General features: G+C 35.6%; 1 protein-coding gene across 1 annotated transcript in view; it reads left to right on the top strand.

Annotated features, from left to right (window-relative positions):
• Positions 1 to 27,322, top strand: part of LOC150106590 (uncharacterized) — a 116,477-nt gene that overhangs the window by 49,114 nt on the left and 40,041 nt on the right. The window contains exons 5-6 of the mRNA XM_090393437.1: positions 5,162 to 5,286; positions 24,908 to 24,940. Of these exons, the coding sequence (XP_090249563.1) occupies positions 5,162 to 5,286; positions 24,908 to 24,940 (158 nt within the window). The remainder of the gene's footprint in view (positions 1 to 5,161; positions 5,287 to 24,907; positions 24,941 to 27,322) is intronic.

Below are 27,322 nucleotides of genomic sequence, written 5' to 3'. Positions count from 1 at the left end.
TCACTGTTCACCCTGGTTCCCTGGTGAAAACAACGGGGCCTTGCTTAATTGGGCGATGCCCCAGCCAGCATGAAATTCTGTCCATTTTTATATTTTGGTTTAAGCCAATTTGGTCAGCTAAATCCCAAATTGCCAGCCCATCCTCATTCATTCAAGGTAGATACCTAACAGGGTGTTAGGTATCTACGTGGTCGGTTCTCCACATTTCTTTAAAAGCGATGTGGAGGTCTCCTTTCAGTTATACAGTTTTGATCCTTAAGCATCCCTCCTAACTATATACAAATCTGTCATGCCTAGAATATGACTTCCATGTTTGGGTGTGTGCACCTAAAACTTCCCTTAAAATCCTTGATCCTGTCTAAAGGCAAGCAGTTAGGCTCATTGATCCCTCTCTCTTACAGTTCACTTCAAACTCTATCTCACAGGCACAGTATTTCAGCTCTGTGTCTATACTACAGGTACTTCCATGGTCACTGCTCCAGTGAACTGGCAATTATCATTCCTTCACACAAGAGCAGCAACTTCCCATCATTCCTGTACTGTGCAACTACAGATCTTAGTCCTCATCCGCACTCCACATGACACTGTTGTGCTTTATAGGTCTCTTGACCTCTTATGTATGGGATCAGTATTAAAAAAAAAATTCTGCTAGTTTCTTACTCAGGAATATGAAGTGTATGTAACAAATTGATATACAGTACCTAAAAGCAGAATAGGATTGCTATCAGAAATGATAGTTGATATAGGGCTAACATATCACATGCATGCTTCATTGGTCTGCTATGTAAATTTCCGGTTCTTTTGAAAGATAGAGCTATTAGACTCGATATATGATATTTTTGGTGGTTCTCAGATCACTTGTTTTTTTATTTCTAAGTACAATAGGCCAGACCCATTCATGAAAAGACTTGAAACTTTTAGAACTAGACTATGATGGACATTATGCAGTACAGATTGACAGTGCAGCATGCATTTGTTATGTTAGCATGATATATGCTATTGTATTTCTAACAGCAAAATTTTATTAATGCTAGTTTTATGTTTCATGATTTATTCTGCTTTTATATGTATTCTGTTTCTCAAGCTACATATTCCTGAGAAAGTACAAGAAATTAGTAGAATATGAAGATTTGTATGGTCATATCAGATGTAATAGGATAAACATCTGATATGTATGGTCAATAATAGGATAAACATCAACCACAGAATTGAATATTTGAACATCGTGAAATTTTAGACAAATCAGTTATAACTGCTATCTATAAGTTTTTGCATCATCCATATTTTTCTTCTTATTTGATGTAAATTATCATCAAATCCCTCACAAGCAAGCCCCTTAAGAGGTGTACAGGATATTACGAAAGGTTTGTCAGGATTCCAGTATTGTCAGATCTTAGATTTCAGTCTTCTAAATCACTTCTAACTGAGTCAGTTCACACACATCTCTGTCTTTTACTAGATCTTTTTCCTGGCATCAAAAACTTGTTTTGCTCCTTTCATTTCTATTTATGATTCTATTCTATTTCTGATTCTACTTACGTGACCATTCCACCTAAGAGCTTTACTTGCACATTACCGAATACTAAAACTATAGAATAATTATACGTATGTCTCAGTAACTTTTCATTATCATCATCAAATTCCTGACATGTACCCTCAATGGGTGTACAGGATATGATAGTACTACATGAAAAATTTACATCATTACTAACTTCCTATCTACAATTTTCCTCCAAATCAGTCTGTTACTTGTCAAGACTCCAACGTTATCAGATCTTATATTTCTATCGTCTAAGGCACATTGTACCGTATAAATCCACCTATATCTTGGTCTTCCTCTGGGTCGTTTTCCTGATAACCTGGCAGAGAACACTTGTTTTCTTAATCTTTCCTCACCCATTCTATTTAAGTGACCATACCACCTGAGATTAGCTCTGCTAAAGCATTCCTGGATGCTGACTATCAAGTTCTTTCCTAATATTCTCGTTTTTAATATGATATTGCCATTGATGCCATCTGTTCATGCCTATAATCATTCTCAGGACTATCATATCTGCGGTCTCTAGTCTTTGGTCAAGTGTTTTACTTCTGACCCAGCTCTCAGATCCATAAGTTAAAACTGGTTTGAACACTGTCTTGTATGCTAATTTAGTGTTCCGACTAATTTCTCTCTTATTCCATATGAATTTATTCAACTGACTTCCAACCATACCGGCTTTGTTGATTCTGTTGTCTATTTCCATATTTAATTTACCATCTTCAGTAAAAATTGTGCCTAAGTAGCTGAAATGTTTTACTTGTTGCACAGGTTCCCCGTTCACAACACAGTTGACAATTTCAACAATTCTACCTGTTTTCATTTTCTTTGTCTTTTTAATGCTGACCTTCATACTATATCTATTACAACAGTTATTCAATTTAGTCAGGGAATCTTACAAACTTGTAGCGGATTTATTTAGAAGTATAACATCGTCCTCATAAAGCAAAGAGCTGACATTCACATCTCTAATTCTGATATATTTAATACCACTTTCCTTCATAATGTGATCCATATAGATAATGAATAACAGAGGGGATAATGTACATCCTTGTCTCACACCAGAATTAACATTAAACCATCTTCCTGTACTTCCTTCAATTCTAACTGTTGACTTACAACTCAAATAAAGACTAAGTATTGCTTGATATAATGTCCCATTGACACCAAAGAACTGTAGCGTATTGAATAGCTTCTCTCTTGGCACCTTGTCATATGCCTTTAACAGATCGACAAAACTTAAATATAGATCTTTGTTATATTCCCATGCTTTCTTAACTATTTGTCGTAAAGTGAAGATCTGATCCTGACAGCCTCTATTTGGCCCGAATCCAGCTTGTTCTTCACTATACTTTTCTTCCGCAATTCTTCTCAACTGTTTCTCAAGTATACTTGCATAGATCTTGCCAGGAACACTCAGTAGGGGAAATACCTCTGTAATTCTCACATTCAGTTTTATTTCCCTTTTTATATATGGGTACTATTCGAGCTCTGCTCCAATCATCAGCAATTCGTCCCTCTGTCCAGTCCTTCTTTACTATGCAGTGCAGCCACTGTAAGACTTTTACTTCAGCATTTCTGGTTGAATATCATCTACTCCTGCTGCCTTTCTACATTTCAAGCCTTTGATGGCTTTTTCTACTTCAAGTATGGATATGTATTCCTGACTGCATGCATGGTCAGTGTTTTTTATCGCTGTGCTATCATCACTGCTTGTTTCTTTTAGCAGTTTTTCAAAGTAATTACTCCATACTTCAAGGATATCTTTTTCTCCTCTTTTCATGTCACCTTTATCATCTCTAACTCCTTTTACAGCACTCTTTCCTCCTTCAACGACCTCCAGAATATCTTACTACCTTCATGATATTTATTTTCTATGTTCTTGCCAAAGTCCTCCCATGACCTTTGTTTAGCTAGTTTTTACAGTGTTTCGCTTTCTTACATTTGTCTCTGTTTCTCTAAGAGCAACAGAGACAAATGTAACATTTGTCAGGAACTTTTGATATGCTTTCTTCTTTTCCTTCACTGCCTCTTTAACTTCCTGTGTCCACCATGGAGTTCTGATTTTTCTATCCTTGCAGACAACTTCTCCACATGCTACTCTGGCTGAATCAATCAGGGTTTTCTTCAAGGCTTGCCACTAACTCTCCAAGGTTTGGTTTCTGTTCTCAAACTCTTTCATTTTTTCTTGAATAATGTTTGTGTATTTTAGTCTGCAGTTCGCATCTGAAAGCTGCTCAACTTTTATTCGCTTTAAAACTTTCTTACATGTCATTCTTTTCAATATGAAATTCAATTTTATCCTGCTCAAGACTAAATAGTGATCACTTCCAATTTCAGATCCTCTGTACACTCTGGTGTCCTGCACCAGGGAGAAAACATCACTATCAACAATAACATAGTTAATGAGACTTTTCTTATTCCTTGCCTCCTCTCTCCATGTGAATTTGTTTACATTTTTATGTTGGAACATGGGTTAGTAATAACCAATCCATGTCCTGAGCAGAAATGCAATAGGTATTTGCCATTATTATTAGATTTGCTCTTTTCTCCAAATTTTCCCAAATTATTTTTGTATGTCTGACTATCATTTCCTACTCTGCTATTTAGATCCCCAACAAGGACAAACTTTTCCTTTTTCATTGTATCGGTTTCTTTTTCTAAAGCATCAAAAAATTCCTCCACTTCTACCTTAGTAGAACCTTCTGTGGGACAATAGGCACAAATAAGTCTGATTGTCCAGTCCCCTGTTCTCATATTTGCCCACATAACTCTACTTGAGATTGCCTGCCATTCAAGAAGATTAGCCTCGTATTTTGTGTTGAATACTATGGCTACTCCTTCTTTTCCTTGATTGGCACTGCCTGAATATATCATTTTGTATTTATTGCCCAGAAAGATCTCACCAGTTTTTGTCTTTTTTGTTTCAGTCACACCTATTATGTCGATCTGGTACTTATCTAATTCTTTAGCTAGCTCCATTTCTTTGCCATTCAAGCTTCTTACATTGATAGTACCGATCTTTAACTCTGGTGATTTTGAGTTGGGGTGTGCTTTCAGATTTGTAACTTTTTTATTACTTAAATATTTCGTCTTATGCATCATAAGACATCATCAGTACAACTAACGAACAACAATAGGAATTGAATTCAAAAAACAAACAAAAAAAAAACTAGTACGCATGTTTAAATTAGAATCCCTCTATGTATAGAGTCGCGTGTTCATGGATTAAAAACTTCTGGGCTGAAATTAAAATTACTTAAATTAAAATATAGCAGATAAATAATTGAATACAATTGAGGATGACAATTTCCCACACTTTTGGAATAATGAGATAGTAATTTTGATTAAAATTAGGTCTGTGAAGTAAGGCTTCAACACTTTCTTTATATAACCATTCATGTTTATATGTGGATGTAGAAGGTTGAAACGTTGAGTGATTATTTTGGTTTTTATTAATTTGAAGTTTTACATTAACATGGTGGTTGTTTCCATAATTTGTATAATGCATGCTGTGTAACCATGAAGGAAAGTATTTTCTTTCATTAATGTTTTATTGTAATTAATGCACTTCTAAAATTATTCTTGATCATGTGATTACTTTTTTTTTTAAATCTTTTAAAGTGTCATGTTATAACTGCGGTAGAACTGGACATATTGCAAGAGATTGCAAAGAGCATGAAAAGACATGCTATATTTGTGGGAAACAAGGCCATATTTCAAGAGATTGTGAACAGGATGATCGTAAGGTAATTTGTTTTCTAGACTTTTAAAATAGTCCATAATATTTATTATTATTATTGATGGAATTAAATAACATAAAAGTGAGCAAATTAAGCCTAATGGTTCATCATCAAATTCCTGACATGTACCCTCAAGGGAGTGTACAGGATATGATAGTACTACATGAAAAATTTACATCATAACTAACTTCCTATATACAATTTTCCTCCAAATCATTCTATTACTTGTCAAGACTCCAATATTATCATTATCAGATCTTATATTTCTATCGGCTAAGGCACATTGTACCGTATCAATACACCTATATCTTGGTCTTCCTCTGGGTCGTTTTCCTGCCAACCTGGCAGAGAACACTTGTTTTCTTAATCTTTCCTCACCCATTCTGTTTAAGTGACCATACCACCTGAGATTAGCTCTGCTAACGCATTCCTGGATGCCGACAATGTCAAGTTCTTTCCTAATATCCTCGTTTTTAATATGATATTGCCATATCTGATTCATGCCTCTAATCTTTCTCAGGACTCATGTCTGCGGTCTCTAGTCTTTGGTCAAGTGTTTTACTTCTGACCCAGCTCTCAGATCCATAAGTTACAACTGGTTTGAACATACAGCTAATTTAGTGTTCTGACTAATTTCTCTCTTATTCCATATGAATTTATTCAATTGACTTCCTACCATACCAGCTTTGTTGATTCTGTTGTCTATTTCCATATTTAATTTACCATCTTCAGTAAAAATTGTCCTAAGTAGCTGACATGTTTTACTTGTTGCACAGGTTCCCCGTTCACAACACAGTTGACATTTTCAACAATTCTACCTATTTTCATTTTCTTTGTCTTTTTAATGCTGACCTTCATACCATATCTATTACAACAGTTATTCAATTTAGTCAGGGAATCTTTCCAACTTGTAGCGGATTTATTCAGAAGTATAACATGTCTGCATAATGCAAAGAGCTGACATTAACATCTCCAATTCTGATATCATGTATAATACCACTTTCCTTCATAATGTTATCCATATAGATAATGAATAACAGGGGGGATAATGTACATTCTTGTTTCACACCAGATTTAACATTAAACCATCTTCCTGTACATCCTTCAATTCTAACTGCTGACTTACAACTCAAATACAGACAAAGTATTGCTTGATGTAATGCCCCATTGACACCATATAACTGTAGCGTATTGAATAGCTTCTCTCTTGGCACCTTGTCATATGCCTTTTCCAGATCGCCAAAACTTAAATACAGATCTTTGTTATATTCCCATGCTTTCTCAACTATTTGTCATAAAGTGAAGATCTGCTCCTGACAGCCTCTATTTGGCCTGAATCCAGCTTGTTCTTCACTATGCTTTACTTCCACAATTCTTCTCAACTGTTTCTCAAGTATACTTGCATAGGTCTTGCAAGGAATACTCAGTAGGGAAATACCTCTATGATTCTCATTCAGTGTTATTTCCCTTTTTATATATGGGTACTATGAGAGCTCAACTCCAATCTTCGGGAATTCGTCCCTCTGTCCAGGCATTCTGAACTATGCAGTTCAGCCACTGTAAGACTTTTATACCACCATACTTCAGCATTTCTGGTCGAATATCATCTACTCCTGCTGCCTTTCCACATTTCAAGCCTTTGATGGCTTTTTCTACTTCAAGTATGGATATGTATTCCTGACTGCATGCCTGGTCAGTGTTTTTTTACCACTGTTCTGTCATCACTGCTTGTTTCATTTTGCAGTTTTTCAAAGTAGTTACTCCATACTTCAAGGATTCTTTTTCTCCCGTTTTCATGTCACGTTTAAAATTTTAACTCCTTTTACAGCATTCTTTCCTCCATTCCTAAGCTTCTTCAATAACCTCCAGAATATTTTGCCACCTTCTTGATTTTTATTTTCTATGTTCCTGCCAAAGTCTTCCCATGACTTTTGTTTAGCTTTCTTTCATTTGTCTCTGTATTCTCTAAGAGCACAAGCTGACTTATTTGCCAGGAACTTTTGATATGCTTTCTTCTTTTCCTTCACTGCCTCTTTAACGTCCTGTGTCCACCATGGAGTTCTGATTTTTCTGTCCTTGCAGACAACCTCACCACATGCCTCTCTGGCTGAATCAATCAGGGTTTTCTTTAAGGTTTGCCACTGACTCTCGAAGGTTTGGTTCCTCTTCTCAAACTCTTTCATTTTTTGCTTCAATAATCTTTGTGTATTTTCGTCTACAGTTCACATCTGAGAGCTGCTCAACTTTTATTTGCTTTAAAACTTTCTTACATGTTATTCTTTTCAGTATGAAATTCAATTTTATCCTTTTAAGACTAAATAGTGATAACTTCCAATTTCAAATCCTCTGTACACTCTGGTATCCTGCACCAGGGTACCAGATATTGTTGATAATAACATTGACTATGTTATCAACAATAACATAGTCAACGAGACTTTTCTTATTCCTTGCCTCTTCTCTCCATGTGAATTTGTGCAAATTTTTATGTTGGAACCTGGTGTTAGTAATAACCAGTCCATGTCCTGAGCAGAAATCCAACAGATATTTGCCATTATTATTAGGTTTGCTGTTTTCTCCAAATTTTCCCAAAATATTTTTGTATGTCTGACAATCACTTCCTACTCTGCTATTTAGATCCCCAACAAGGACCAACTTTTCCTTTTTCATTGTGTCAGTTGCTTTTTCTAAAGCCTTTCTAAATTCCTCCACTTCTACCTTAGTAGAACCTTCTGTGGGACCATAGACACAAATAAGTCTGATTGTCCAGTCCCCCATTCTCATATTTGCCCACATAACTCTACTTGAAATTGCCTGCCATTCAAGAAGATTAGCCTCGTATTTTGTGTTGAATACTATGACTACTCCTTCTTTTCCTTGATTGGCATTGCCTGAATATAACATTTTGTATTTATTGCTCAGAAAGATCTCACCAGTTTTTGTCTTTTTTGTTTCAGTCACCCCTATTATGTCGATCTGGTACTTATCTAATTCTTCAGCTAGTTTCATTTCTTTGCCATTCAGGCTTCTTACTTTGATAGTACTGATCTTTAACTCTGGTGATGTTGAGTTGGGGTGTGCTTTCAGATTTGTTCCGGTAGCTGACTTTTTGCTGTTCGCCCTGGTTCTCTGCCGAAAACAAAATTTTGTTTTCGCCAGGGAACCAGGCGCCTTGTTTAACCGGGCGACCCCCAGCTGGCATGAAATTTTGTCATGCTGTACTATCATTTTTATTTTGGTTTAACCAATAAGAATATAATTTGGTCAGCTAAATGCCAAATAGCCAGCCCATCCTTGTTCATTCAGTATCCAGGTAGATACCCAACCGGGTGCACCGCTAGAAGGTGAGGATTGGACATTAGGTCAGAAGCCCTGGTTGGTTCTCCGCATTCCTTTAAAGGCTATGTGGAGGTCTCCTCTCAGTTATACAGCTTTGACCCTTAAGCCCCCCCCCCCCCCTTGTTTGAGTCTTAAAATAATTGATACTGATCCCTTTATAACAAGTGCAGGTAAACTAGGTAAACAAAATGTATGAATTACTCCAGTTACAAACTATCCTTTTATAGTATTTTCTTTAATTCTCAGCTTACATAATATCAACTAAAATAACATTTCAGTAGGTTATTTAGAGCATCTGTAGCACCAACGTTTGTCCTTTTGTCAAAAGACATGGGTGTGAATTCTGTCTAGGATGCACGGAACCTTACGAGTGCATTTCAGTTGAAGTAGGTTTATAGAAAAAGGGCAGGCACAAAAGCCCTTTTGTGCCTGCCCTTTACATTTTCTGAAAAATGAAAAACCCCTTTTTCATTTTTCAGAATGAAAAAGTGGTTTTTCATTTTTCAGAATGAAAAAGTGGTTTTTCATTCTGAAAAATAGTCAGCCTGCTGTCATACAGCAGGATACGCAAATAGGAATTAATTACCCTATCATAGCATCAAGCTGCTATGCAGTCATTTTCATTGGTTCTGACAGGCACTTGCACCTAATAAGTTAGGGGGAAGAGGAGACAAGATAATCTTTTAAGAACAGTGTTCTAGATTCTGAACTGCATATATTTGACTGGCTTAATACTACTAAATATTTCAAGCCCATACTTAATTATGCAAAAACTACTACTGAAGAAGGAAATGGCATTTGTTCTGCTCATTATGGCTTCTAAACAGTATACCATCATATGACTGAACCAGGAATATATATGTATATGAAAGATGATTTCCTAAAATGAGAACAGCTTCCTTGCAGTAGTATTCTAAGGTAGCTCTATAACTTGAGTCTTAAAGATTGTAACAGTTAACTTTTACATTACATGATTACCTTTCCACTTCTTTTAGAAACTTTTAATTATTGGATACTTTTTCAATGGTTGCAAGAAGTTTTTCATAATGTTAATTTTATGTAGTTCAGTATATTGGTCTTTCTTTATAGCTAGTAATTTTTATGTTTTGTCATTTGTGCAACATAAGGGTTATCGACTATCAACTTCTACATTACTTAGAAATCTCTCAACTAATTAATAAATACAAATATACAGTAATCTCCTGTTCATCTAATCTTCAAAACAGTGACCTTTCAATTAAATGATCCTTGCCTGACAACCAACTTCTGGTACAGCATCATGTAATTGTACTTCAGTTATTGACCCTTCAATTATCAGAACTGCAAATTGCCTTTTGGGATGCTGTAGAATAAATTGTGGATTACTGTAGATTTTGTCAATGTTGATGAACAAGAAATCTTGCCTTTGTGCAAGTATGAATAGAGAAATGTCCAGATATGCTGGAAAATAATTGACATATATAACTTATGTGGAAAAATTATTTAATATCATAGAACTTTTTCTTATGTTTCTTAGTCATCTCTGGTATGAACTAGTTGGAACATAAGTATGCATTCCATAACAGAAAAACTAATGTCATAAGTAGGATATTTAAACAGGGAAAAAAAAATTAAGTGGATTGTCAGGGAGAACAATTCTTCATCAAAGGGATAAATACAAGTCAACATTAGAATGTTGTAACAATCCTTCACAGTTCTCCTTGTATGATCTTTTAAATGAATCTGCTTTTGCACAGCACTTCCTCCCCTCCAGAGAGCTCTGTGTTTAAAGGAGATAGCAGTTTTCATATACAAATTTAGCCAAACTCTACTGGTTTACTCAATTACTTTATTGTAATTGTTGTGTTTTTGCAACAGAAGTAATTAGCCAGTATTGTGTGAAATAAACTTTCCATAGTCATCCCTTTTTTACTTGTAAATAGAAGCAATATGGTGCATTTTCAATAGTCCCCCCCATAGCATTCATTCTAGACCTTCAGTTTGGTAGAGATATGTTGATGATATGCTTTATTCCTACTAGGACGTACATAATCACAAGATATATCTCAATACATTACAAAGATACTTAGGTATCTTGGTATTCAAGTCTCATTCTCTTATTTTTGGTTTCTGCAAAATTTGTGAATCTCCAGTTACAACAAACATCAACATTTTTTGTTGATGTTTGTTGTAAACATCAGAAAAATAACATTTATCACCTTTATGGAAAGTAGTGCTCCTTGACTGCTTATATCACATAATATTATCTAACCATTTAAGTCTAATCTTTATTGCATGATTTTGTTTTATTATCTGATCATTGTTGTCTTATTGGATCTTGTAATCTGATATTACAGTTGTGAATTATTCTGTTATTGGGCATGTGCTTAATGTTGTGTTTATTTTCTGGCCTTTAGCCCATCAACAGTACTAAAGGTATGCAGAATTTCATTGTTGTGGGTCACATAAAAACAAAAACAAAAAAAATCATACTCAAGATGCCTATGATACAGAGACAATATCACATGATATGATATTAAGTAATTATTATGTTTTTTTTTGTTTTTTGTTTTTTAATGTAAGTTTCCTGTTAATTGACAGTTGCCAAATGCACACTAAGCAGTTGTTTATTAATTGAGAGGTTTCTAAGTAATGCAGAAGCCGATTATTTTACCCATTACTTTAGAAAAAATTATAGTGACAAGAATTTAGTGGGAAAAGATTTGTTGTCCTTAGGAATGGATTAAATATGGGATTTCCAAACTGAAGCATAGATATCAGTGCAGTAGGAGAGAAATAAAGTCATGTAGAGCAGAAGTCACTTCTGGAACACAAACTTTAAAGACTATTTTAGATAGCCCATGATGACCAGGAGACTTTTCTTTGGGGGTATTTGATTTAGACAAGATTGTTCTGATCTGTTTCCAGAAAAAAACTATGCTTAGAATGGTAGGAAGACACCAAGATCATCACTGCACAAATAGGAAGAAATCAAAGAAGCCATGAAATTAACTTTTTTCCTATAGTTAATGATGCAATCATCAGATAAGTACAAAAGTACATGTTGAAGTACAAAAAGTAAGCTGAGCGTGATAAATGTACCAATAGCTCAGACAGGATACCTCAAAGCAAGACTATCATTTGGACATGAATTATTAAATGATTATAATTTGTTCACATGAGTTACCTATGTCAGCTATTTTCTTAATCTTGTTTATTCCACCCACTTCATTAAGAGACCTCCAGGGAATCAGGGACTCATTGAGGGAGGCCATATACTACATGCACCAGCTTCATACTTGCTCCTGAATTCATTCACTCTTCTTGCACACATAACATTCAGTGGCAATCCATTCTAATCATGAGAGAAAATTCTAGATCTCATCCCCTTCTTGGTGGCATTCATTCTCAGCTTTCAAGGATGCCCTCTTGTCCTTTTCCCCACCCTCCATAAAAGGAAAAATTTCATCAACTGAAATCCTGTACGACCCTTTCAGAAGTTTGTAAGGTCTTAATCATATCATCCTTCTTTTTCCTGTTTACTAGTATCTGCAGTCTATAAATTCTCAATCGGTCTTCATAATCATTTCTGGTATCATTTTTAATGGGGAATGTAAGTCTGCAAAATTTAAGGTAATCAGTGGTGTACCACAAGGATCAGTCCTTGGTCCACTGTTATTCAATTTGTACATTAATGACATTAGGAAGAATTTGACAGGCAACATACATCTGTTTGCTGATGATACAAAGATAAGAAGATAATCAGAAATGCAGCTGATATGCAGTACTTGCAGAATGATTTGAGTAGGCTGAAATTGTGGGCATTGGAAAATATCAAAAGATAATTGCAATGCTGAAACAAACTTTCATATGTAAAGATAAGGATGTCATTTTGCCTCTTTGCAAGACTTGATAAGACCTCACTTGGAATGTTGTGTGCAGGTCTGGTTTCTGTTGTGATTTTGATACAGTGGAGAGAGTGCAAAGGAGAGTGTTAAAAATGATATCAGGGTTGTGGAATACAATACTGATTATTATTATTACATTACACCTCCAGGGAGTTCAAAGACTCATCGAGAGAGGGCACCTGCTCTACAGCTCTCATCTCCAACACTCCACTAACCGCAACTACCTTCATCGTGTACACCAGCGCCATCTACAGCTGACCACCACCACTATTTTTACAGACAATCGCAAACATCCATGCCCACAGCGGGATTCAAACCTGCAGCCTTTTGGCTGAAGAGCAGATGGACTAACCACTTGGCCAACCAGAAGACAGATTGAAAATTTGTAGACTGCAGATGCTAGCAAACAGGAGAAAGTAGGGTGATATGATTGAGACTCACAAATGTTGAAAGGGGGTGATTGCTAGATTTTTCTCTCATGGGATGGTGCATGATTGGAATGGATTGCCATTGGATGTTGTGTGTGGAAGCAGTGTGAATGAATTCAAGAACAGGTGTGATAGCTAGTGCGTGTAGTATGTGGCCTTACTCGATGAGTCCCTGACTTCCTGGAGGTCTCTTAATAATCCCAACAATATATTATGATGGATATCTAATCACTTCTATACTGAATTTTCCACTTCCTCTCTGGTCACACATTTTATGGAATGGTCTTCAAACTTTGCAACTAATGCTGGTGATTCCCAAGACTGTTCTTTCACTTTCTCCTCTTTTCTTCTATATATCAGTTCACTTCTTCAGTTCATTGCACATCCAATTCACTGTTCTGCTGAAGTATGCTGCTTTCCCATTTGACACTGCTTGCACTGCACAAATCAAACTTCTAGAATATCACTTTTTGCAATGCTGAATTTTGATCTCAGTTTTTTCATTGGAGTTAAGTTAACCTTGTTAATTTTAATGCCAGTAGCACTCACTTGTATCTTATTTCTGACAAAATAGAACACTTTTCTTCCTGTCTCTTTGTTTACAATCCAAATCTTTCTCTTTGAATAACTCTTGACTTCATGGACATATTTCAAAATTTACCTTTTTAGCATCCCGAAATTAGGTTTTCGTTTTCAATGAAAGCTTTTTTTTTTTTTTTTTTTTTGCATTACCTCTGAACAGCTATTAATGCTATACAGGTCCACTATTGAGTCTGTTCTCACTTTTGAAGCATCCTGAAAAATACTGTCACTGAGTACAGAAGAGTGGCACTTTATTCTACAAAACAAATTGGACAGTGAGTGGTTCAATTTGTTTTGTAGAATGACAATAACTGGATGACAGCCAACTACACAACAGGACAGATGGGTGACATCCAACTACAGAAATCCCTTCAAATACATCTGTCCTTTGCTGACCTGCTTTTAAGTCTTGACTGCCAACAAATTAAGCTGCCCGATCAAAGCTTCCCAGGACTTTAGCTCCAATACAGTTGAGACTACAGTGCAGTAAAGCAACAGATTCTGAGCATCTTCAGCGATGTTGTGGAAGCATTTGAACTGTAGCTGGACCAGCTGAATTGATGGAACAATGGTGCTTTCATAAAACTTAGGATGTTGCAGATTAGATGAGAGTGTTGATGTTTTCAATTGCTAGGCAAAATACAGGAGCAGCATGACAATTAGGTAGCTATACTTCAGATGAAAACTGGTCAAAGAAGCATAAATCAAAATCTATGACAGAAATGAAAATTAGTAGAGAATGTAGTTGCACAGTATCAAGAATTCAAAGACATTAGTCTGTTTCTACGTAGGCTGTTCAATAAGTTATAAGACTATATTTATACAGAAAACAGATTACCTTTAATTGTCATCATTTACATGGTCTTTTTCGAAGTAACTACCGTGAGACGCGATGCATTTGTCCCAACGTTGCGTCCACTTCTTAAACACGTGTGAAAGTCCGTTTTTTGAGAGTTATTTCAAAGCCGCCTCAGAAGCTTTTACACATGCTTTGTTGCTTTTGAAATGGCGGTCTCTTAGTGGTTTCTTGAGCTGAAGAAACAGCCAGAAACCGCACGGTGCGAGATCAGGACTGTATGGAGGGTGTGGTAGGATATCTATGTCGTTCTTCTGCAAAACGTCCACTACACAACCAGCAATATGTGGCCTTGCATTATCGTGGTGCAATAAAAAGCCATTCTTCAGCAATGGACGCTTCCTTTTGACGTGCTGTACCATTGTCCGTAAAACATCCGCATAGTATGAGCCGTTTTCCCGGGTTCTACAGCGTGTTGGTAAACAATGCCTTCGTAGCCAAACATTATGGTCATAACTTTACCAGCCGATTTTACAGTTTTTGCTTTCTTGGGGGTAGGCGAAGACGGATGCTTCCATTCACTGCTTTGTTGTTTCATTGTAGGGTCATAGTATACAACCAAGCTTCATCTGCTGTAATGATGCATTTTAAGAAGTTGTCGCCTTCTTGTTCCAGTCTTTCTTTCCATTCTGTGCACACATCCACTCGATGCTGCATTTGCTCCGGTGTCAAGAGTTTGGGAATCCATCGGGCACAAACACGTTTCAGTCCCAAATGTTCAGCCATGATTGAGTGAACACTTCCCACAGAAATATTCAGGACAACATGCAGCTGGCGTACTGTAATTCTGCGATCCTCCTTGATGATAATCGCTGCTGTGTTGATCATTGTCTCTGTGATGGACGTTGAAGGTCTTCCCTCACGTTCAAGATCTTCCACATTTTGCCTTCCTTCCTTAAACGTTTTATGTCAGCGAAAAACACTTGCCCTCGACATTGCTTCATCGTGGAAAGCTTCGCGCATCATGTTAAAAGTGTCCGATGCAGATTTTTGCAAACGCACACAAAATTTAATCGCATAATGCTGTTCCAAGGATGCTTCCATTTCGACGATTGGTCGCGGCTCGTAGGCGTGCCGAAACAAGCTTGCATTTAGTCACATGACACTCTGGCACATCAACCCATATACGCCATCTATCAACCTCTTTTGTTAATACAGACAGCAACATTTCTTTATTCCACAGAAATTAATATTGTGATGAGTGGTTTTGTGACAGTAAAATTAATCTTATTACTTATTGAACAGCCCTTGTCTTTATAGATATAGCACTCTATATAGATAGGATTATCTGCCTCAGAAATTCCAGTTTTTATAAAAACTAGAATTTTTATTATGCCATTTTATGGTAGCTGTTCTGAAAACTCAACTAGTAACAATGTAAACCATTGGAAAAAAAAATGGTTTACAAGTTGTAAACATCATATTATCTGTTTTCTTGGAGGCTTTTCAGATGATTGTTGGCATAATTGAACTCATAGATGTTTAGAGATCATATTAGAAACTTTCAGTATGATATTGATCTTGAGTGTCATCCTTCATGGCATATGAAAGATGAGATATATCGTAACGACTCAATGCTACATCTGATTTTGTGGCTGTTTAAAGAGCTGCAATGCATTTTGATATGGTTATCCATTTGCGATTGCGCAAAGTATGAACTGCATGATATTGATTGCTGTTTGAAGTCGCAATTGTGCAGTTTTGTCATATTTCATATTGCAGCAAATGTTCACAGTATTTCAGATGATGGTTAAGGTATATATTCATCTATGCCATTTGCTATCACAATGGTATGGGAAGCCTACCACCATGCAAGTAATTGCTAGTTCATGCAAACCAGTTGGGGAACATATACAATTAACACATAATTCATAACTTTGGTTGATTTGGTACTAATTACAACCAAGCAAACAAATGGTTATGACTTTTCAGCTGTGTCCAGGTACATAATTAGATATCCAAATAAAATACAGTAGGCCCCCCGTAGTAGCAGTTTGAAAAAAGTGTGCAAAACAGTCGAGCGGTGTGCCGGTTGAAACATGCATATGCGCAGGCTGAAAACTTGTAAAAACACGCTTGTTTTGCTAGGTGCGTGGACGTAAACGTGCATGGTTGTTCATGTTTAGTTTTACTCGAATTGTCGAAGAAAACAGTCGGTTGTCTATGATTGCAATTAAAAATGGCTTCAAAACCAAAGAGAAGGCATGAAGTGCTCAGTATTAGTGAAAAATCAAAGATTAACAATATGATTGAAGTAGGAAAAAAGTCAATTGCAACCATTGCCAAGATTTATAATAAAACGAATCTTCGATACGTGTAGTCTTGAAGAACAAAGAAAAAATTCGTGCCAGTCTTTCCATTGTGCCCAAATCTGCAAAAGTTACGGGTACAGTGCATGATAAGGCATTACTCAAGGTAGAGAAAGCTTTGAATTTGTGGGTGGAAGACATGACAAGAAACAGTATTCCTATTGACGGTAATATGTTACAACAAAAAGCATTGATCCTATATGAAGACATGCAGCCCCAATACGAAACAGAAGAGGAAGAAAATTCATTTGCAAGGGCTGGTTGCATAGATTCAAAACTAGGTTTAATCTAAAAAAACATAAAAATTAGGGGAAGTGGTTGGTCTTTAGTAGAGCGGATAAGGGATGCCAATTTTCTGTGTGTTACACTTGTTACAGACCACACAGAAAATTGGCATCCCTTATCCGCTCCACTAAAGACCAACCACTTCCCCTAGACCTACCTGGTGTATACCAGGTCCCTTGCAGCTGTAAATTGTCCTACTTTGGCCAAACAGGCACGACAGCAAATATCAGAATCTCAGAACACAAGGATTACATCCGATTTCACCAGTACAGCCGTTGTGGGCTTGCAGACCACGCTCTGGATACTCGCCACAGAATAAGATGGAAGAAAGCCACAGTAATACACCGCAGCAAGTTCAAATATGAATGACTATTCATGGAATCAGCCTCAGCCCTTAGGAACATGCCAAACCTTAACAAATTTGGATGCATGAGACTGCCCCAAATTTGGGAAACATTTATCAGAAGAACTTCAGCCAAAAGGCCAAGAACTACCAATATAGCCCGCCAGGGGGCACCATCAGGACTTTAGGAAAACGTTAGCTTCCTAGCTTCGGTTCTCATTTGCTGTTATGTAGTACTTGTGTGCACGTGTCTTTGTATTAAGTTCCCAAGAAGATGGGAACGTGACGTTTGCCGTAATATTGGAAAGTATATATTATTAAAGTTTATTTAATTTATATTTCTAGTGTACTCTGTCAATTCCTTAATTATTAGTTATCATGAGACTAAGCCAATTTCCTGCTTCAATTTTGTTATATATATGTGCAAAAATCTGGGTCTCACTAGTGGTTCGCTACTATCTGCAGTTTCAGGTATCCACGGATACAGAGGGCCTACTGTACTATAAAGCTTTATTTATTTATTTTTATTTTATTTTTCAGTACTTAAACTTGCCATTGACTACATTCTAGCATCTTACAATAGTATGTTGTTAGTTTCTGATCCACCTGATGCTGTGGATAAAGAAAAGTCTGCTGATTGACTCAAAAGTAGCACAGCTCCCCTGAACTGGATCCAGTTTTCAGCTAACCATTTGTATGAGCACATTAATTGAGTAAGCCTACCACCGTTGAATGATCTTCTAAGAGATATGAACCATACCAAAACACAGGCTGAACTCTTAGCACCTGAAATGCTGGGTTGGAACCCCCCCCCCCTTTTTTTTTTTCCTTTTTTTTTAATATACTTGTGTGTGTGTGTGTGTATATATGATCCACACATGAAAGGATACGAGACCTATAGCACATTAGTGCCATGTGTGGGCAAGAGGAATAGAATAGAAGAGGAGTCTGTTCACATTTTACTTGAACAGCTGAGGGTTGTAATCTTTGGGGAAGTAGAGTGGGGGAGACTGTTCCAAAGGACAGAAGTAGATGGAATGAAAGAGGAGTTGGTGACTTTCAAGATGGATTGTAAAAGAGTATTGGTTAGCAGTGGTTCTTGTTTTAATGATTTTGGAGGAGAGTGGAGAAATAATAGTAATGGCCAATTCAGCAGAGCACTGTTCATGAAAGTATCTGTAGAAGAGGCAGAAACTGAACGTCTGTGAGAGTGGTCATTAATTAGCCGGATTGCCTTCTTTTAGATGGAATCGAGCAATCTTAAAGAGGGTTTTGGTGCACCATCCCAAATATGGGAGCAATTCTATGGCTGGGCAGATTTGGGCTTTGTATAGTTATCAGCTATGAAGGTGTGAAGTAGTGTCTTGTGCAAAAACACAATCCTGATGAATGGTGCTTGTTGATAGATATGTCAAAGCGTCATGATGTATGTTACATGGAATACAGAAATAGAGACTTCAAAATGAAGGAAGCCGATGAGAATATGGCATTCTTTCCTAAGCACATTAAATAAGACACATGCAATTAGAACAGTTGCAGTAACCTCAAGATAATAATAGCAAACTTTTAATGCAAATGCATCTATCAATACTTTGTTTTTTTTGGGGGGGTTTTTGGAAGCATTAAATTCTTGGGGGAGGGGGGGGGTTCACATGCATAAGCAGCAACGACTTTTTAATGGTCAGCCATGTGGTGACCGACTTAAGTAATTCCATTGTTTTCTCTTTTAATGTGGTGTTTTTGGGTTATAGTTAACCAGTTGGTATGTGTTGTTCCTGAATGCTAATAGGTTCATTTTTTCCAAGTAAGCTGTTTGGTTTGGCTTTGATAATAACAATATCTTTGTATGTAGAGATTTAGTGGCTTAAGAACAATGGCTCTTATTTTTGCTTTAGTGAGGTTGTTATTTATGGTGGTTTACTATTGTTTAAAATGTTAGATGTTTCTTGGCATTTTATCATCTGCATTGGTTGGAAGGAGATTTTAATGAAAACGAGGCTTGTTGCCCCCCCCCCACACACACACCAAGAATTTTTGGGCTTCCAAAAATACACAAAAGCGTGTGCTGCATTTCCTTGTCCCTTGGAGCAGCTGTGAAGCCAGTGTAATGTGGCTGTTAATTCTGTGGTTGTCTCTAACTAGTTTGCCTGTTATGCAGAAGCCAAAACCTTAGTTTATAGGAAAGAAAATCCTGTAACCTGTATCATAACCAGCTAACTCACCTTCATTTGGGAAGATATAAAGGTTCTTCACATCATAGATAGAATTTTGAACCAATAATGGAAAGTAACATTGAAATGTAAAATTAAAATCAGAGATATTAATCTTAGTTCTTTATTTTGTATAGATGTTGGTATAGTTCTAACTAAACTAAATTGAATAATTGCTATTACATGTCTGGTGGAGCAGGGACTTGTTAGGTAAGTGAATATGAGGATGACCAAAATATGCAAAATTTAATCTCTCAAATAACAAAATTGAATTGGGTAGCCATTACAGAGGTAAAAGTATTTGGGGCCTAAGATGCTATTACATATGTATACTAATGCTAGAAGTATCAGGAATAAGGGAGAAGTTTAGAAATTAGTGAGGCTTTTCTTATAGATGTAGTTACTGCAATAGAATGTGAGGTTATAGTATTTTTAGGAAGGATGCAGAAAATAGAATAGGTACTGCTGATGATAGTGGATGAATTGTAGTCAAAAAGAGTAGATCAGATAGATGGGCATGGGTGGCAGTAGTACCCAAAGAAAGATGACCAACATAGTAAATGAGGTAAAATCAGATAATGAGAAGAAATTAAGAAGCAATCTAATGGAAATTCCAAAGACTTATTTTGATGTATGATAAGTAAAAGGAAGAATGATTTTGGAATGATTACTTTAACTGCTGATGGTAATGAGGATACAAAAGCAGACAAAATAGTTGAGTGACTACTTTGCAAAGGTATTATCCAAGAGAAGATATTCCTATTATCTCTATCACAGAAATATCTTCACCTTGGTGATAGACCCATAATCATTCCTCCTTTACTTTCTCCATAATGAATGACCTCCTTGCAATTTCCTTTGGCCTGCTCAGTTAATTTCTTCTTATGATTGATTTTGCCTTCTTTACCATGCTTGGCCACCTTTTTTGCCTGTGGCTTGTACTGCTTATGAACTTTCTGACCTTTCTCCTTATGTAGGAATAGAGATTGATGAATTGTAATTACTTATGATATTGCAAAATCTCAATGAAAATACTGCTATGGGATTAGATAGCATATCAACCTATGTATTACAAGAATGTACAAAGGAATTTGTATTTCCTTGAACTCGACTGTTTTCGAGTTTTGATAAGGATATTGGAAAAGTTAATAATTAACAAAATTCGGGAATGGATGAATAAGAAAATGATACTGTATGGCTTTGTGAAGGGTAGGTAGGTCATGCCTGAATAATTTATGCACTCTTTTTATAGTAGGATAATGATTGAGTTGGATGAATGGAATGACTACACAGGTGATATTGCTAGATTTTGTGATGGCATTTGACAGGTACAATACACAAGTCTGTTACACAAATTGGAACAAATAGGGATGGATATGAAGCTGATATCTGTGAGTGATGGACAGATTCCGTTGAGGAGCAAATGAGATAAGGCACAAAATCCAGTAGAAAGCAGATGACTAGCAGTGTGTTGCTTGGTGCCCTCTGTTTAATTCGTACGTAAATGATATAGAAAATATTCAGTTGTTTGGACAGCATGATAGTTAAGGCGATGTGGAGTTTGTAGGATGATTTAAATAGGCGGAGAGTATGGGCAAAACACGAGTTCCAGTTTAATGTGGAAAAATGTAAAATAATGCATTTGGATGAAAATATTACAAGCTGTGTACCCATAGTGAGAACTGTACTAAGGGAACTGACCTTCAGAGAGTATGTTGCAAAATAGGCCAAGATAGTTCATAGTATTAATTGGTTATTGAATAACATAAAAGCACAGATAAGGAGGCTATCATTACCTCCAGGTCTAGAGGTCTAGATTACCATGCACACTGCTCTGGTTTACCTGGCTTTCTTGGGGATGAAGAAACGATGGAGAGGATGTGAGCAGTCTGTTGAATGCTCCCTACAAGGATGGATTGAGAGTTTGTGGGTTGCCAAAGTTGATTGATATATGGTAAAGAATGATAGAAACAAGTTACTTAAAGGGTTTTATAGAATTCATACAAAGGAGATTTTTCAGCACTTCAAAGGGCAGAACAATTATTCTGGGAATTGCATGTTTTTTGCTCGGATAGTGATGAATGAATGGAATGGGTTTCCGGAATATGTTGTGCTCGCTTTTAAATCAGTGTATTCAAGTAGAGATATGGTAGATTGTACCAATGCAATTATAATTATTATTTAATAGAAGTTATATGGTACAGTTGACTTTGCATCTGAACTCATAGGACCAAAGGAATAGTTATAGTGAATGGTTTAATATAGTAAATTTGATTTAACATGTCGTCAGTGGTATGGGGTTTGAACTGAGATTTTTGTAATTTGTTATAGTGAGTGAATTTGTAGTGAGGTCGTCTCTACAGATTCAGTAAGAGTGTGGCTAACAATGGTTATGAAGACTAGATTTTTTTGCTTGGAGAATGGTGAATGAATGAATCAATGTGTTCAAGAAGAGGTATGACAGATATTGTGTGTATAGTGCAAGTCACCTGCGAAGCGTTTTCAAGCTGATAATATCCATTATTAATTGCATCCCTAAATCCTCCCAATATTATAGCATTATGAAAACTTTAGTTAAGAGAATAAAATTAATTTTCTGCAATGGTAATGCCCTCACAGCTGAACTTACTACATGCTCACTAGCCACAAACATTCACTGGATCAAAATTGAAATCCATTATCTTGTTGTAAAGACCAGCTATTAACCTAGATTTGCTTTATGTCCATCGAATGCTCTTCAACTATAATCTAACCTACTGTGGCTAAACAGGCAGGACTCTCTGAATGTAGCTTATATCTACATACCAATGCCTTCTTGATCAACAGCTACAAATCTGCACTGGACCAAAAAAAAAATAAAAAGGTTATGTCCCATATACACACATTCCCTCTCAGATGTTGTGAGGTGGAGGGGGGGCATATCAGATATACCACCTGCAGCTTTTCAGGGCTTGAAGAGCATGAATCTGTTGGAGAAAGCTCACCTATGTCTAGAAAAATACCATTGAAATTTCAATAAATTTGGATACATATTTTGAAAACACTCATCCCCATTAGGAATGCTCAGTCTAACCCACTAGGTAGTACAGTTTAGGTTGTTAGGCCTTGCTTTGTTCACTTCGGTCTCTTACTCGTCTAGTGCCTGCATGTGTGCATAAATCTTTATTTCTGTATTAGTATTCCTTGATGATGCCAGATTAACTTTGACAAAACATAAGTAATTTAATTATTTTAGTCGTCTACATTTTCATTTCCTTCCTCAAAATACCAAAATGAGAATCACTTTTGGCATAAACTTATTAAATGAGTCACTTGATCATCATTGGACTGTCTCTTGTTCTCAGGATTGACTTTTGGCCACTGATATGCTCTATTCAGGATCATGCTGATGGAGCACAAGATCAGTAATTTCTCCCAGTTTTCTCTTGTTTAAAAAAAAAAAAAAAAAAAAAAAAAAAAAAAAAAAAAAAAAAAAAAACCTGTTCAGCTCTGAATTCAGGGCAAATTTTCTATTTCTTTGTTCATCCTCCTTACTGCCATTCTTGGAAACAACCTTGCATTCATTAAAGATGCCAAGAAATTATATTCTTAGTTTCATCCTTTATCCAAGTGCGAGCAAAAATTGCACATGAAGTAAATTCACAGCTGGGCTACTTGTACATAGAGGCTAATGACTTCACATTAATTGCCTTAGTATCCCATAATGCAATGCACATATCCTTATAGATATGTATAATGTTCTGCATTATGGGAAAGCCACTACCCAGACCAGTTTTGAACTTTCTTGAGGTCTCATCAGTGGGAACCAGACCCAAAAGTGATACCAAGGTTGAAGTCATATACAAGTAGCCAAAAGGTGTCACACCTTATTACTAAAATACTCTGGATTAGAGATAGATGTTGAAAGTATTTTCACTTGGTTATACTATAAATTAAAAATGCCAAGAAATTATATTCTTTGTTTCATCCTTTATCCAAGTGCAAGCAAACAACCTTTGCACATGAAGTCACTTCACATTAATTGCCTGAGTATCCCATAATGCAGTGAGCATATCCTTACAGAAACATATAATGCTATGCATTATGGGAAGGGCCATCACCCAGCTGTGAACTGACTTTACGTGCAAACTTTGTTTGCTTGCACTTTGGTAAAGGAGACCAATAATCTTTAATTTATAGTATAACCAAGTGAAAATACTTTCAACCTTGCATTCATATATAGGATGACTGTTTTTTCCTCTAAAGTGCTCTTTGTGTCATTTTTTAACTTTTCATTGGTGCATGATACTTATTTACTGTGAATTTACTATTTTAATGTACTGTTTTGGAAAACTTTCTGATAATCAACATTGCAGTTTTATTTCCATATTAAAGATAGATATTAAGTTAAAACTTTGAATTTAAGGGGAGTGAGAGATGTTATCTTTCATATTTACAATATTAAAAACTTCTCAGTACTTTAAACATCTTTGTTCAAAATATTTTATACACAAAATGAAAATTAACTGTCCTTGTTTTAACTTGTTTGAAAACACTGAGTTAAAATGGCATTTATAAACATTTTCAATGCGTTTTTGACATCTCTCCTCAGATTGGAGGGGGGGGGGGGGTTCTAAAAGCTCTGGAATTGATCAATAACACACACACAGTTGTCACTTTCCTTCTCAACATAAAATAAAAATTATGAATTGCTTGCATTTATTACTCTGTATATATTTTCTAACTGCTGATTGAATTTTAGCTGTTACTTATGCATTTGCTTAGTTTTGGGGGCTATATATTCCATTTCTTACAAAAGTATTGCTGTCTGGTTATTAATAAACACCAATCATTGAAAGACAGCAAATTATTATTTTTTTAACCTAATTTTTTTCTTACCTGCTCATTACTAATTGCATTTTCACTAATTTAATTTCTATTTTTGAGGCTTTTGAAGCAAAAATATATAGAAATTGTTTCATAAATTTTTATCTGTCATTTTTCTTACCCTGTATGCAATGAATAATGCACCAGTATGCATTACAAGCCATGAATATGAAAAAGAAGGCATAATAGTTTGTAATATATGATGCTAAGTGAGCTTTGGAATATCCACATGCATAGGAGTGAAATTTATTTTTAGTGGAATGAGACTCATAGGGCTTTTATTTAGTAATATATGTAATTGTATATTGAATTAAGTGTTAATTTATAACTTTTACTTTGTTATACCAGTATGTAGCACATTCACATGAAAAGCTGTCAGGAAATATCAGTAGCTACTCATTCTGCAGCAATTCTGTATATGTTGAATGTGGTCATGTTGGTGTGATTTAAAAATTCTAAAAGCTGACTCAGTTCAGATTAAGCATATTTCATGTTACTGATACAAAATACTTTCATCCTATATAGATTTTTCAGAGAAAAGGTGCAACCTCAACAAGAGTAAGTATGGTAATTATTTGACCTAATTTAATTCTGGCAATTTTCTTTAACAGGTTGATATTTACATTTCCTTACATAATTCTCACATCCATGTTTTTGGGTACAAAATGCTGAGAAAAAGTAAGAAGCTTAATTTTGCACATTGTAATTATGTATTTGAACAAAGATGTTATCTGGTGTGGACAGGTTTTGTACTGAGAAGTTTTCTTAATTTTAGATGTGAAATACATGATCTTGCTTTTAAAGGTCGTAATGTAATTTATGATAAAGTGGCACCTTATCATATGCCTTTTCCAGAACTAAAAAAAATTAAGTACAGTTTGTTATATTTCGAAGTACATTTTATAAAATTATGATTTAGTCATTCATGAAAATAATGCATTAGACAATCACAGCACTTTCCTATCACTTAAGGAGTTCATTGTGACAGCATATACTATTCAGGCTTAGCTTGTAATATATACACATTTGAAATGTACTTTTGTTTTTCAGCCATGTGTGTTAAAATTTATAAGACAGAACATGATGTTCTTTTTAAGTATTTATTGGATGTCTAATTTCAGTTTCTTAGATTTTGATAAATCTAATCTAAACCTCTTGCTCCACTGTGTTATAACGTCAAGTGACTTTGAGTTATGTTGAGGGAGAATATAGATAAATGACCAGTGTCTAATGCCTTATCCTCATTTTCCAGTTTATTCCATTAGTAACTATTTGGTAATAGTTAGTAATGAACAGGAGTGGACTGACAGTTTGAAAACTTGACTGACCAAATTATACGTATTCTGTTTTGGCTGCAAAATAAATCACTACTAAAACTATGGTTTAGCTGAGTATTGTCCATTTAAGCAAAATCGTACTGTCTCAGTGAAATCATAGCTCCATCAGTATTGATGATGATGCCCTTTGGTTGGAAAGACCTGTGTTTGAATTCCATCTAGGATACAAAGAACCTTCTTATAAAGGGTTTTTCAGAAAAATCCTGCAAAATTGATAAACCTGCCATGACACTAAGTTAATAGATATAATACACTATCCTTATAACCTTGGTTTCTTCAGCCATAATTGCAGTAGCCCAAATAGCTCATTAAAGCCAGGATGAGAAGCATCAGCTTCTCAATCTCAGCAGAACTGAAAGCAGCCAATGGTATGTGGGAGGAACATGCATTCTACTGACATTTGCACGTGAGTCAAAAAGAAAATTGAAATACACGAGATCATCATTTTCAACAATGGTTATAAGGTGGATTATCTGAGCAAAAAGGAACATGGAAAGGTGAGAAAGCACTTTTTTTGTGGAGAAAGAAAAGTTTGAAAGGACTTGTAAAGTAAAATTCTGACTCATCTCTGGCAATGTCGTTATTAATATCCTGGGAAAAAGAGAAAAAAAACATGGATATAAATTAATGTGAAGATAACATGCAAAAAAAGAAAATGCCTTATTACTTATTGGTGCAATTATTATCATAATTAGGTTAAGGGACCATAAAAAATAGTTTTGAAAAAATCTTAAAAGATGAAAAAATATTTTTATATAAATATTTCCTTTATATGTGTTTGTTTTTATTCGCCATCGAATTATTGATATGCACCCTCCTGGGATGTACAAGATATTATGGTAATACAACATCAAAAAGTTACATCGTTACTAACTTCCTATTAACAGCTTTCCTCCAAATTAATTGGTTATTTGTTAAGACTTTTTGTATTACCAGATGTTATATTTCTGTCTTCTAAGTCACTTCTTATTGTATCAATCCACCTATATCTTGGTCTTCCTCTGGGTCTTTTTTTTCCTGCTATCTGGGCAAAAACACTTGCTTTGATAAGCTTTACTCTTATTCTGTTCTAAGTGACCATATCACCTTAGATTGAATGCCAACAATATGAAGTTCTTTCCTAATATCCTCATTTTTAATATAATACTGTCATTAATGCCATCTGTAGTCTCCATAATGTTGCCTATTTTCATTGTCTTTCTCTTTATAGTGCTAATTTTCATATCAAATTTATTACAGTAGTTATTCAATTTAGTCAGGGAATCTTGCAGATGCATACCAGATTTATTTAGCAGTATAACATCATCTGCATAAAGTAAAAACTTGAGATTAACATCTACAATTTTGATATTAGGTTTAATGTCATTTTCCTTTATAATATGATTCATATAGATGATGAATAACAGTGGAGATAATGTGCACCTGATTTAACATCAAACTATCTTCTATACCTCCTTCACAATTCTAACAGCTGACTAACAACTCAAACATAGACCATGTAGTGCTCTGTATAATGTCCCATTTACACTATATAACTGTAGTGTTTTGAACAGCTTATCTCTTGGCACCTTGTCATTCCTTTTATAGATCTACAAAACTTAGA

This window comes from Typopeltis vanoorti, chromosome 5, assembly GCF_054136105.1.
Source record: "Typopeltis vanoorti isolate ZY-2024b chromosome 5, IOZ_Tvanoo_1.0, whole genome shotgun sequence".
NCBI classification, from domain to species: domain Eukaryota; kingdom Metazoa; phylum Arthropoda; class Arachnida; order Uropygi; family Thelyphonidae; genus Typopeltis; species Typopeltis vanoorti.
This window is presented reverse-complemented; position numbering and strand designations above follow the sequence as displayed.